The sequence below is a fragment of the Dromaius novaehollandiae genome, chromosome 7 (genome assembly GCF_036370855.1).
Source record: "Dromaius novaehollandiae isolate bDroNov1 chromosome 7, bDroNov1.hap1, whole genome shotgun sequence".
Classification (NCBI taxonomy): Eukaryota; Metazoa; Chordata; class Aves; order Casuariiformes; family Dromaiidae; genus Dromaius; species Dromaius novaehollandiae.
In genome coordinates this window covers 15,831,321-15,845,741 of record NC_088104.1, presented here as the reverse complement: position 1 = coordinate 15,845,741, position 14,421 = coordinate 15,831,321, and the positions used below count along the sequence as shown (strand labels likewise).

The following is a 14,421-nucleotide window of genomic DNA, read 5'->3' as shown; positions in this document are numbered from 1 at the left end:
CCTACATCCAGACAGCTGGAAACAACTCCTTAGGAACTCCATTTGCGATATGGAGTATCAGGCATTTGTGCCTGCTACGTAATTAGGAAGAGTTTCATCCAGAGGCAGATTTACCCAGGGATTATGACCTTCCTGCCAGCTCCACCAAGGGTGGCCAATGGCCCAAGACGTGCAATGGGGAAAGGCTGTGCCAGTAATCCTTCTCCTCCTCCTCCAGTACTTCAGTGTAGACACCTGGGAATACCCAACAGCTTTGTCTCTGGAGCATGCAGATAAACTGATAGAAATTGCAGTTCAAATCTAACTTGGGTCAGGTAGAGATTAAGGATTTCTGCCAGTTTTAGTTAAACACGCATAGTGGAGAAGAAATTTTAAGACCCCGTTTTCATTCCAGGGAAGGAAAACAAAGAAAAACCAAAGTGAAACCTCAAATTTCTAACCGAAATCAAATGCTTGCTTTGAAATGCAGGGTGCTTTTTACACCTTTCTTCTCACCAGTTCAGTATATGATTATTCTTTCAGATGGTTCCCCACATAGTTATACTGCCTTCTGAAAACAAGAAAATCATTCACCAGAATACCTAGGTCCCTTTTACTGTTACATAATCTCCCCTTTCAACAGCCATGAATGAACAATCAGTTGTCACCAATGAGCAGTTTGTGCAAGAGAAGCAGTAATATCTATACATCAAAGCACAAACTTCTAGCTAGTTTTACTAAAGTGGGAGCTCTATCAGAGGACTTAATAGGTCCAATGCATCACAGTATTTTATACTGATACAGCACACTTCCCCTAAGGATCTCCAGGCAATAATTATCTAGACTTCACAGCCCCATGGAGCTGTGAGTCACAATGTTGCCCACTTCTTAAATTAGGAGCAGCTCAGCTTTCTGAAACAAAAAGCAATAAAGTAGGTAAATTAGCCTTTTTAGCTAAATACAAAAGTTTAAAACGGAAATCTTAAAAAGCTCTAAGTCCTGAGGGACTAAGATGGCATTAAGTCCCTGTCTTAAGGACAGAGGAAAAAGCTTCAAAGTTAAAGCTGAGGGGGAAATGCATTTCCCACACAGCCAGCTGAGATTTCTGAAATGTTCAATATTCACAGTAACCTGTCATTTTAACTCCCCACCACTCCCTTACTGTGACCAAGAGGCTTCTTATAATGTGGTAGCTTGCCACAGCAGACTCCTACCTTGAATCCTGCTTTTAGAGACAAACTATATTAGCACCCCTACCCCCTCAAAACGGTATGCAAGACAGCTCCCCATTGCTGATACTGTCCATCCTGGGACTCCTCAGTGTAGGATACCCCAAAGAGCCGCTTGGTATGTTTGTAAAATTATCCACTCTGCTTCCTTCCCTTAAGTGAAGGGCTACAGGTTTCTTCCAAGATGTGCGCAACTCAGAACAACTCCTATAGCTATTGAATCAGCCAGATTTTTAGGACAAGCACACCATGGTGCTTGCTCTCACTTCATCCAGATGTCTGCCCTGTATACAAAAGCCTTTGAAATACGGCTAATGTACTTTTTTCTTGGTTAAGACAAAGCCTAGGAAAAGATTATTACCAATAAAATGGAAACACCTCAAAATTTGAAATTATAATTCTATACACAGTTCTGAAAGCTTCCTTGGCTTTCCTCAAGTTCTTTTTTCATCTAGCAAAACAAACCCAAAACTGCCATGAAGAAAAAGAAAAGAACTTTTTTTTTAGTTAGAATAAAAATTTTACAGAAGAATTTTTCAGCTATATTAATTCCACAGGCAAGCATACAAGCTCTTAGGTGTTAATGAGACTTGCCAGCCTGAGCTGACTGTAAAGTCAAATCAGCCCACTTTGGATTTTTACCATCAGATTCTGTAGAAGAGTTGTTCCAATAGTAAAGTTTGGTGACGTTTCCCAACAGGCTCTTCAAGCCCCTTGCATGGGGATGTGGAGCAAGTGCTTTTACTGGTCTGGACTTATATTATTGACTTATATCGTAAACATGATTTATAGAAACTAACGTGCCAGGGAAGAACATCCAAATTCTTCTCCCAGTGTTACCTTTTCTATTTCATCTTTCCTCAATTATAAATAAAAAAAAAATCCTCTGTAGATTAGTGTGATACCTCTCCAGAAGGAAAGTCTCCAGAACTATTGAAGCTTTAGAGCTTGTGTCTTTTTTTTCCTGAATCACCTTACATGGTCATTTAACAAAGCAAGAGAGTTCATGCTTTTCATTAATCCTGATACACTTTTAAATGCCCGCTGGATATATTCCTATTGCTGTGTGCAATATTTGCTGCCAGATCAGGAACTCACTAAATTGGATCCTTAGGCCATGAAAATCTGCTATGATAAATTCTACTTGTTGTCTTTTCAAGTTCGCCTTTAAGAACTAAACCTTACAAAAGGTCAAGGGTTTCCAAAAAAGAGGCAGATGGAAACTTAAGACATGTAATCAAAAGTTAATTTGTCCTAATGTAAAATCTTAACAATGCACAAAGAAGCCTTTAATGAAAATGAGTCTGTGTAAAAGTATCTGAATTCTGGATTTCAATATCACAGGAGTGGAAGTCCAGCCCCAAATTAAATAATTACTACAAACAGTTCAGAATAAAATTCTACTGTTTTCAATATAAAAAAGCATGTAAGTATCTGAAATGAAGCCAGCCTAATATAACTTTATAAGTGACATGTGAAGCAGAGCCACACTTGACAACTTTATGATCTTCAGGCCAAAGTTGCCTTTCTAAAGGAAGGACAGCTTAATTAGCTTTTCCCTAAAGCAAATCCATGTTAAAACAAAGACAGTGGGAACACAATAGATTTTAAAAGCACAAAAGTTAACCATCCGATACATGCATTCCCACTGCGTAGAACATGCTCAAGAAAAAAAATTAAACAGCCCCTCTCCTCTCTTTCTGCTGTAACCACAACTCTCCTCATTCATAATCATTATGTTCTGGAAACAAATTTTGCTTTCTGACACAGCAGTTAACCAAGATGATAACCAGGGAAAAAGCTGAGATGAAAACAGAAGTCTATCAGGCCACCCTTAAATGTTTCATTTCATTTTCATCACAAATATGTTTTATTCCCCAACACGTATTGTCACACTACTAAGGCTATTGATGGCCAGAACCTGAGAACAGCACAGAGAGGATGCGTCATTCATATGAAAGGAATAATTCTGAGCTTCTCCATCCACACCTGAAGTGGAATTGCTACTGCATGCAGTCCTACAGACAGGACCTGACATGATCATATATTGAACTTGCGACACAGCAAGCTTCAAGGCTGCATCAAAGTTTTAGGAAAAGCCTTGAGCACTTCTGGTGCATCAGCTAAATCATCTCAGAAGTCATGCTGAAGCTCCAGCTTTCTCCAGCTGAGGAGCAATTTACCACCCATCTGCGTGAGCATGAGCTCAGCTGTTCTGGTCAGCAAGCATGCATAAGGGACAGAGCTAATTTCTTTATTTCCCAGAAGAAGTATGTAGGTGATTAGTCCCATTTGCCCTGCTGTTCCTGAATCAAAGCCTACCAGGCACAGAAGATCATTTCGAGTGCCTTGAACATCCAAATAGTCTAAAAACAATGTAGTCCTGAGGGTCTAAAACTGTATTACACAGACAATTGGTGACAGAAGTAGCTTAGATCAAAATACCCTGTAGAGTCACTCAGGCCTGCTCTCACCACTGCCACGTTCACCCGATCTGAAATGGAATCTATTTCTCCAAATACCACATTGAGCCTGAACCAGAAAGATCCAGGGCAAACATATCTACAACTCACCTTTTTGACTTAAAATAACAGGTCAGGAGAAAAGTTCAGACCTACCCAGATGGTGTCATCTTGTCTGTACTGTTTCCAGTTGCGGCCAGTGTCACTGAACATCAGCATATAGCTGGTTACCCAGTCCGAGCTCCCGTACCTTCCTTGGGTAGCAACTGCAACAATCTCCACTCTGTCTCCTAGATCAATCTGGAGCCACTCCTGCTCATTTGAGCCAAGTGGAGACCAGCCACCAGCTCCTAAGAGAGATCAGAAAAGATAATGTAGAGAACAAGGACAACATAAAAAGTGATATTCTAGAAAGAGTCCTCTTTGTATTTCAGATTGTCACAGAGAAGTCTTCACTTTCTGAAAGTAAAGCTACTCATTCATGTTTTTGTATTAAAAAATACACTACCTGGTGTGCTGCTTCTAGGTTTTCTTACTTAATCTACAATTCATAAGGAATTTTGAATTTCTAAGAAATTAAAGAAAACCTAGTCTTTGTCAGCTAAACAAATGTCAGTGAGGATGACACCATTAGCAGCAACAATCATACCTATTCTTTCCTTATATGCTTGTGCAAATCTGCAAATGCTGATTTCTAACTTCGAATTTGCTTTGACTTTTTCTTTTTTTGCTATGTTTTGAAAGATATGCAAAAATCTTAGCTATCATGATTTGTGCCCTATAAAGTATTTGATAGAAGTGTTTAATTAGAGGTTGCAAAGGCACTTGAAATAATAGGTCATAGAGATTATATTATCAAACAACTAAAAGGACTGCCTTCATATCAGAAAATAACCTCCTTCCTTACACAAGATGCTTGTTAAGTGAGCATGCATTTTATTGTAAACAAAAGAACAAACAAAATCTTTGTAAGGACAAACATGACAAGGACAAAACTCCATGATCAACTTCTGCATTCAGGAATGGAGACTTTAGAAGTAGATCATGGAAGTTGATATTTTATAACTCATGTTTGTCCTAAGAAAGTAAAAACATCTACTATCGCTTGAATTCTTCTAGTGGTTAAGCAGGCCCATGATAACGTTAAGCCAATGAAACATGGAACTGCAACTACTGCTTGAATCCTAGCAAATCACTACAATAATCATGATCTTCTGGTTATAAAAGCAAATCCTTCCAGACTGGAATATATTCTCTTATGTTTGCTTGCTTACTCTTATACTTTTAAATTATAGACTGTATTTATTTTCTTTTACCTTGTTTCTACTTGCACACATTTATTCTCTGCATACATTCAGCATTCACCTCAGCTTTACAAATAAGCAAATAATGCTGCTATGAAGAACATAAAAGCCATTAACAAAGTATCCAAAGCAGCAAATTTTCAGGCTGTCGCTGCTTCTGCAACCCATCATCTTGTTTATTTTCTCATCATCAGTGAAGTTTAAAAAAGCACTTCCATGCAATTGCAGTGAATACAACGATACCAGGAGGAAAAGGGGAAATACAGAGTTGAGAATAAAGCATTGACACTTCCTCATATGAACTATGAGAAGGAATTTTAATATGTATTTCCAAAGAAAATGCATCAATAACCTTTGGTTATAAATAGCTGAATTTAACTTAATATTTTAATCTTATTAATTCATCTGTCTCAAAGCTGCTCCATGAATAGTTTATTGCAGTGAACTGAGTCAAAAGATCGATAAATGCAGCTGATATCAAAGAGCTCAAATTTCAGTAACTTTGTCCCTTAAAAACTTTCTTAGTTTTCTTGGTCCACACTGGATTTTCCAATTCACGACTGAAAATCCCTTGTCTAAGCATAAGTGTTAGTATGGTTGCTTTATTATTATTATTTTTTTTTTTACCATTTATCTTTTTTTTTTTTTTTACTATTATTTACATTTCATTAAGATAAGATTTAGTCTTGATTCCTGAAATAATAGTCTATTTATTCCACAGCTAGAATTCAGTATTTTCCCCACTCCTCTGGATGACTGTCTTATCTGCTCTATGGAACTCTCAAGCGACATCTTTTGTAACCAAACCCATGTATACCTGTTAGGGTCATGCTTTATTTTAACTTTTTGATTGCAACAGACTAGTCTATTGCCATGGTCATTATTTTACTTGCCTTAAATAGAAGACTCTCCTCTACAAGCATGAGATGAAACACCTAACCAGAATATTAAGAATTTCATCACTCATTTCATATTTGACTACTTCGTTTCTAACTCATCAGAGATGTATAGCTGTATATAGAGAAGACTGTAGTAATTTCTGCTAAAAAACCTAACTCTTAAAAACAAAACAAAAGACTCATAACAGAGACTATTTATGCCTGGCTTTTAAGATACCAAATGTATACCTGTGTTCAAAGATACCAAGCTGTATCTTATCTGCTACAAGGGATTGTGACTAACATCCACAGTAGCCAAAGGAAACCTTCCATTGTATTGTAATATCTAATACCTGAAACAGAGTCTGAAAAACAACACTAGCTGCTTTTTTTTACAGTTTTATTCAAAGAACAGGTAAGATATAGAATAGAAATTCATTTCGGAAGTGCTGGCAGGTTTGTGGCACAAAGTTGTTTCCTTCACCACCCTAAAGAGCTTAAGCTAGATGTGTTCAGTGAACATTAAGAGAAAGGTACACATTTTCCTCTTTCCTTCATTGCCTCTTCAATCAGTCTTTCTGCAACATAAACAGTAACAACTAGATAGAAAATCACTCATAACAAGTCATTTATTTGATGAGTTGCCCATAAAAAAAAAAAAAAGAAAAAAAGAAAAGAAAAGAAAACATGACTTTATTCCAAGCCAAGCTCATCACCACAAGTATTTCCAGCAATTCATTAAACATCCTAACTAGCATCTATCCTCTGCAGTTTATGCCCTCTCCCTTCTACTCTTAGGAGAGGCAGCAAGGTCACATGCTTTTCTTTGAAGTATTGCCTGAGGGAATGCATTGTTGCTTTCAAGCTTGAGGACTACACAGCAGCTTTATATTTTAGGAGGTAAGTCAAGAAAAGGATACACTCTGAACAGAGATCTGCAGTGAGCTAAAGCACTCAAATCACAGACTACATACTACCTCTGAACTGTGTATCACTTCACATGAGCACATTTGTCTGTAGGAAATGCCATTCTTTAAATTTAAGCGCTGCATAGCATAGCAATGACACTTGCTCTTAGCGTCGTCTGTACAGGCTTTCTTGGCTCTTGCAGTCCAGAAGCCCATCTTGCAAAAGAGACGGATATTATCTGTTACAGCCCCTATCTTTGCATAACAGCAGCTGCCTCATACACCTTCTCCAGAGGAGGAGAATAGGAAAAAACAAAAAACAAAAAGAAGAGAAAAACTGAAACCTACCCTATTCCTCTCCCCTAAACCTCCTGTCTTTACTATTACTGTAGATGGACAGTAAATCTACTGACTTGTAAGAACAGCAGGTAAAATATCACTGCACCAGCAAAGTTGCATTGGCAGCTTGACTCAGGGTAAAATTAAAATGTTTCCCATTGGACCTCTCTCACATCTGCCAGTAAAAGAATAAGCAGACAACTTCTGTATGTATCGCAAATCTACACTGAGTGCTGCTGTGATTGCCAAAATAGGTAAGTATTCTTTTTCTCCATTTCTCTGTTGTACAAAGCAAGTGGCAGGAGGGATACTGGCATCTTTTTCCGGAATGATCTATGCAGGCACATTTCTTCTGTACCTGTTGTTCCTTGTAGTATCACACCTCACACAGACATATTTTAACAACTAGCAAAAAAACATATCCAGAGTGTGGCAAGTGCTTTATAGCCATTTGCTCCTCCACCCACTACTGATGCTCACCCTAAGGAAGGTTTGCCCACGGCTGGGCGCAGACATTGAAAAGGACTGTAAATCATTTATGAATAGGGCAGCATAATTACAAAACAGATGAAATGGTATTGATGACACCCACTGGACATTCAAGTTGGTGACCTGAACAGTTATAAAGTATTTATGAGGACACCAAATTGCCTCTCCCATAAGAAAACCGGAGAAAAAGAATGATCAAACTCAACACATGCTTGGCGCTTTACAATGTCATGTCTGAGGGATATATTATTTCCCTGTTTTGCCCACCAGATTCCCATTGGCTTTGGTAGGATCCTGTGCATCCCCAAAAGGCTATGTTATCCTTTCTCATAGCTCCCACATCTTAAATTTTCTGTGGATCATTTGGAGAGAGAGGTTCAACACAGTAGGGAGAAAACATCCTACTAGAGAAGCACTGGCCCAGGAAGCTGATGCACGAGCTCATGTTCTCCATGGCAACAAATTATAATGCTAGAAATAAGAGAATGAAGATCATATGGTTTCTCAGCTGGAGACCCAAATAACTCAAAGAAATATGATTTAATATTCTTTTTCCCCCCTTTTTCAAACTGTTTGTACATTTTGCCATAATTGTTATGAAAATTGCACTTCGGCCCCGCGTTATGGAATCTGTGCTCCTTGATGTTGCAACAGGGCCGCTCAGGATGCCCATACTTATTTGTAGTTTATTAATATGAAGCAAAGGAAATCTTGTTTCCACCCTACAGTGCCTTACAAACAGCTCAACTGGCTTTATATTCTGCTGCAAACTCTTGGACTTCCTGCTGAAACTAAGTGCTTCCCTGCTGCACAGTTTTACATTAATGCCCAGATCAAACACTTCCTGGCCATAAAACAAATTCCATTTGACATTATATATTTTTTATATTCTATACACAATTACCTATACTGACTGCTCAGGCTGAGAGCTAATAGGGAATTGAAAAAGCTCTGTTGATACAATCATATTGTAGCAATTTTCTTATTCTTTTTCATCTATTTATTTACTGTAAACAAAAAAGTTGATTAATCCCTCTCATGGATAAGTAACATATTCCATGCAACAGAATCATATTTATCAGAATTATACTGTTTTATTATTTCCAGTACAGGTTTATCAGCATTTTAATTGAGCACTTTCAGCAGTTCTCACAAAGCTTTTTTCAAGGGTGCTTTTTTCTTTTTCTTTTTTTTTTTCTTTTTTTCAACAGTACATTTCAGTGCTGTAGGCCTTTTTAAAAAACAGCCTTTTGGTTATTGTTATCTGTTACTGAATTAACCTGATGAATAAAAACTTTCTACTGATGTAGATCTGTGTTGTGTTTTATAAATTTATCTTTACCTGTTTCATTCTTATTTAAGTTAACAAACATTTATCTAGCTATTTACCTTGAGGCACTATTCCTTGCAGCACTACGTTGTTAATTACAAATGAAGCTAAGCCAATGAAAACACTTTGAAAACCATAGCACAGTGCAAAAAACCGTAACATATTAGTAAACGCTATTTCTTTTAAAGATGTCTACTGTACGCATTCAGGTACCAGTCAAAGAAAGTTTCTTCACCCACCTTCTACCAGCGCTCCTCAAATCCAAAATGAAGTATCCTTATCAATTCTGCTGGCACTATATATGTGCATTTCTATAAAAGTCTGTGGAACAGAAGAACTAGGCAAGGGTAGAATTTCACTTCTAGGTCCTTTCCTCAGGCCTAGCCCATCAGTTATCACTTAGGCCTTCAAAACATGAAATAGAAGTTGTTTATACACCTGAAACTACTTCAGGGCTCAGTTTCATATGTTCCCTGTCTTCCTGATCCCAGGATGTGTACCAAGAGAGACCATGGAGCTTACCGAAATTATACTGTATGTATTCTAGATCTTCAGACATTATACCCTACTACATGGGCAAATTATTTTAGCTCAGCTAAGTAAGAGCTATTTTATTTTCTGTCCTTAATTTATAATCATTGTTAAGTTCATGTATTTTAGATATTGTTAATACAATTTTAAAACACAGCAAACCCACAACTGGACTTGGAATAATATTGACTTAGGAACTTTTCCTCTTTTCTGCAGACATAATCAGTGATTTTAGCCATTCTCAAAATCATGTAAGCACTTCTATTCACTATCCCAGCTGGTAGGTGGAGATAAAGGCATGGCAAAGCCAAAGATCATGGGTTTTTTTTCTTTGGGTTTTTCTTTAAAAAAACTTTCTGTGTGTTGAGCAACTACAAAGTCACTTTTTACTTATTGAGGAACTTTGGTTCAAAGTTAGATGAGATAGTAACTCCCATCTAACACTTCTCTAATGACCCAGCAACTTATGACAGTGCAACACATCTAAGTGAGAGTCCTTTACAGTCATTCTATAGATTTATCAAATAGGGGTGTTTCATTCACTTTCAGTTAAAATCTCTTTTCTAGTAGTACATTTTCTAGTATTCCTAATAATCATATCTAATGCCATAACAATGCACTTTGATCTTTTTAAGGCTGTAACTTAGGGATAAGACAAGAGCTAACAATCCCAATTTGCAATGCATGGCCAAATTATATTCTCGATACTGCCAATCCCTCTTTTCTAGTATGAATTTTGAGCCTAACAATTTCACCTTGTGTGTGAACTCATTATTCGGACCTCAAACATTCCTCCCTGCAAAGGTCTACAAAGTTCTTTCATTCATTGTTACCTTTTCTGCAGCGTTACATAATCATTGAATTCCACAGGCACTTTTATTCTTAATTTCTACTATCTTTAACAGACACCTGCATTCTACAATAGAGTCTCAAGCTGAATGACCTTCAATCTCTAAAGACTATGGGAGCTCTATCAAAAAACAAAAAGACTATCTGAACTTCCTTCGTGGTGTCCCTAGAAGAGAAGTTGAGAGTTCCAAATACAATAGAAGTCTTCTACAATAAACGAATGAGCTGCTCCTAAACAGAGCTCTCACATCACAAACAAAGGGCTCTGCTTGACTTGGCTCTGAATACACCAAACACAAACAGCATAACAAGTTATTTTTTAGAACTATGATTAAAAAAATATTATTTTAGGCATTTCATACAGCATCCTTACCCTCTCGTCTGTTGAGCCTGGCAAAGCTGGGACTGTGAGTACTGAAGAGCTCAGAGGAACTGGTAAAGGCTGTTGAAGGTAAGGTAGATACCAGCGCAGTATCACAATTATCTAAAAATGAAAAAACAAAAGAAAAATAGAGGTCATCAGATAAGCAACAAATAGGTCAACCTTGTCTATCTCGGGGTGTTGTGTGTTTCAGTGTAATGGGCTGAGACTGGAGAAAGGGCACACTTGTGCTTGACATCCCTCAGAACAAACTGCCCCACTATCGTGTGTTACTCCAAAATTTACCCCACAGAATGACAGCCTGGTGGGACAGCAACTGAACAGGAACAGTTTTTAGGACACTGAATACTTAAAAAGCTTGAGAATTCAGTTTTCTGTCAGAGTGTGCAATTTCATGTCGTACCCTCTCATTAAACAACTCTTATTGCAAAAGCCACTGGAAGAATGTGGTAGTGCCCTAGCAGACTTTAAGTAAAACCTCAGGTACTGTGTTCGGAAAAGTTTCTCCAGGAAGCAGACACATAACTAAGTTGAAGTGACAACTTACTTCTATATAGAAGTGAACCATAGGGACATGATACCCAGCCTCATGCAGCAACATGTGAAAGCGTGCCCCATACTTCACAAGATTCCTATGCTGTGTTGTAAATACAAACCATGGACCTTGCCTGCTTTTTTCCCCCTCAAACTGATGCACACATGTAATGACAAATAAGTTTCATTAGCTCAAATGAGTTGTCTGCTACATTTTTGCCCTCTTACTTTGCCACATCTTCATCTGAGGACGGTTTCAATTGGATTAGGCTAACACTCCAGTTGAATTTTTAAGCCCATAATGCTTGCATGAGAATGAAATTACACAAAGTAAGTTTGCTCATTAGAATGCTGTCACATGCACATCCAAGAATATAGTGCAGGCTTTCAGTAGGGATTAAAAAAAAACAAAACACTCATTTTTAATTGAATCTCCCATGGAGGAAACATGGATCTAATTACTGGAAAAGTCCTGCAGGTTAGCAAGATCTCAGATACCACAGCGTTCTCACATTCCCAGAGTAAATACACAATTTGCAAGGGGGAAGAAAGAAATTCACTACTGATGCTTCAGGGTTACAGAGGTCAAGGAATGAAAGCAGAAATGATTTCACAACTACGGTGGCAAATTTCAGCTGATCCAAAAACAGGGCAATGCCTTTCCCATAAAGAGCTGGACTGCATTAAAATATTACTCATCTTTTTCTGCAGTGACTCTGTGGAATATTCGAGAGACTTTTGCAATTTAAATCCTCCCTTACCATAAAAAAAGAGATTAGTTTATTGGTTGTCTGATCAACTGGACGGCAACACTGCTTGCTACCTGTAGCACCCTCAAGCACACTTGATAGAGAGACAGGTGGGAAACCGTTATGGAAACCACAGCTAGAACCTGTTTAGGTATTTAACTCAGTTTTGCATTTGTATATGGTTATGTGGGTTAAAAAAAAAAAAAGAAGAAGAAGAATATTTTGCTCCAAAAAAGTATCAGTAAAGCCAGTACTACACCACTGGTAAAAATGAATAAGCCGATGTCTGCAACCCCAAATCAAATGGTTGGGAAATACAAACTATTGGTGAGGGATGCTAAAAGCATATAAAGACAAAAATATGGCACAAAGGTTTAAAAACAGCAAGAAAGAACACTTTAAATAGATTTCTCAATATGGATTTTTATATTGATAACTGGGAAATGGGGATGGGAAAACTGATTGTCATGATGAATAATATTAAACATTAAGTCCATTTGTATTCTGAAAGAAGCAGGATGATATATTAGTCTCCTGAAAGCATACAAAGGTAATATCCTGATTGATTAGCAAATAAGACAGGATGGCAGAAGTGGGACAGACACTATGAATACAGACCTAATAGCTGGCCCAGGAATGGGATTAAAACATTTGAACCAACAGTTTAGAATTTAAGTAAGCCCTGTAGCATTGCAGAGTCTCCAGCAGAGAAGAGCAAACACTGGGACAATATTTAAACTGGTGGACAATAAGGCTTGAGGAATCACAAGCCAGGTTGCCTGATAAAAATTTGGGGCAAAACAGTGTAAGGGCTGACAAGGGATTCAGTCAGTGAAGAGTTAAAGAATGGCAGCATAGGACTTTCCATCTAGCTCATTTCTCTGAGAAACATCTAATTAAACAAACCTGATATTGTTTTTGAAGAAGTTGCAATTGATAAGAAGGGAAAAAAATGCATTTAGCATTCGGAGTTCTAGAAGTATTTCATGTAGCCCAACTGGTGTGCTGTTAAAAAACAGCTCTATATGAAAATCAGCATAACCATGCAATTTATATCAGCACATTGACTGATGAATCTTAAAAAGCAAACTTTAATATGAAGTCCTCTTCCTCTCTTAGGTTACCATTAGTAAAAAGTCCTAAAAAAATCCATGAATTAGATAACTTAAGGAGAATTTGGCAACTGATGTTTTGACAGTAAGGATAATTAGCCAACAAGTTACTAAGGCCCTGAGCAGATTCTCTATCACTGATAGCCTTTAGGTCTCAGAGAGAACTTCCGACTGTAACATGGAAATAGTTGAGGAGTGCCATGCCCTTTGGTACAGAAGGGGTCACACCATAATTTTCCTGTCTGGACTTAAAAATCTGCAAATTAAAATGCATCTGTTAAATTCGCTCTTGTGATCTGAAAGATGGTTTAAACAAAGATCTCAATTTGCGAGTACATTAGGGCACTGAACTCCCCCAAATTTCTGCATCCTCTAAAACCTGAGTGGTTGGGAAGCTCTCATAAAGAAGTTCAAGGTCTTAGTGACAGATCTACATTAAGGTAGTGATGAAACCAGCTCAACCCTTTCAAAAGGAATAGAAGGGTTTTCTACACCACCTAACTGCCCAGACAAGGTTAAGAAGGTCCAACAGTGAGAGAGACTCCTCCAGGAGACAGCCCTATTCCTCTATTAGCAGTCACCCTTCATAAGAGTCTCCTTCTTCAGAGCCTTCTGCACTGGGGTATCTGAGGCAGGTGTCACAAATACCTTCCTTAGAGCAGTCTAAACACTAATGAGAGACTACATGGAGCCTTGCTTTTGTTTGTTAAAAATGCCAACCAGATTTTAAGCAAGATACACTCTGGGAAGATGTTGTGTGCAGTGTTCACAGGCTAAATTGCCAAGAATTTGCTGGTATACTTCATGTAGCTTCAGAGATGGAGGAATCTCTACAAGTAGTACTTCAGTTGGAAAAGGATAGTCTGATTTGAAAAACTCTGATGATACTATGCCTGACATCAAATAAATTATACTTACATTTTAAAATGGCATTTATACATATTAAGATTACATTACCTATCACAGATGAGCTAGTTTTCTCTAACTGTGGATATTCAAATCACTGTCATGAGAACTATTCATAGCATCACTTGAAAACAGAGGTTGAATACAACTGAATGTACAGATTTCAGTTTAGAAAATGTCTAGACTGCTGGCTCTCTTCAGTTCACTGTGGTTGGTCTTAGACCACGAGAGAACACAGCACATCAGCCTGCTGGTCCACTACTTGTCCATGTCATAAGCTCTGTAGGTTCTTCATTATCTGATGGTATCATTAGGTACCTATGGGATACCAAGTTTCCCAGTACAGCAACAAGTGTAAAACTTTTCAGAGCAATGCATTTGAGGTGCTCCACGTGCTCTCTGGAGGCTCCAGACTAGGAAATGACAATTAGTCTTTCTGC

General features: G+C 37.9%; 1 protein-coding gene across 4 annotated transcripts in view; it reads right to left on the bottom strand.

The window, feature by feature from the left end:
• The window catches only part of CNTNAP5 (contactin associated protein family member 5), a 299,019-nt gene that overhangs the window by 215,497 nt on the left and 69,101 nt on the right, over positions 1 to 14,421 (bottom strand). For 2 of the 4 annotated variants that reach the window (XM_026118441.2, XM_064514741.1), the window contains exons 2-3: positions 10,672 to 10,782; positions 3,827 to 4,020 (exon numbers count right to left, since the gene is read on the bottom strand). In XM_026118441.2, coding sequence (XP_025974226.1) covers positions 3,827 to 4,020; positions 10,672 to 10,782 — 305 coding nt within the window. Of the gene's footprint in view, positions 1 to 3,781; positions 4,021 to 10,671; positions 10,783 to 14,421 lie in introns of those variants that run through there. The other 2 variants (XM_026118442.2, XM_064514743.1) reach the window with 2 other exon arrangements.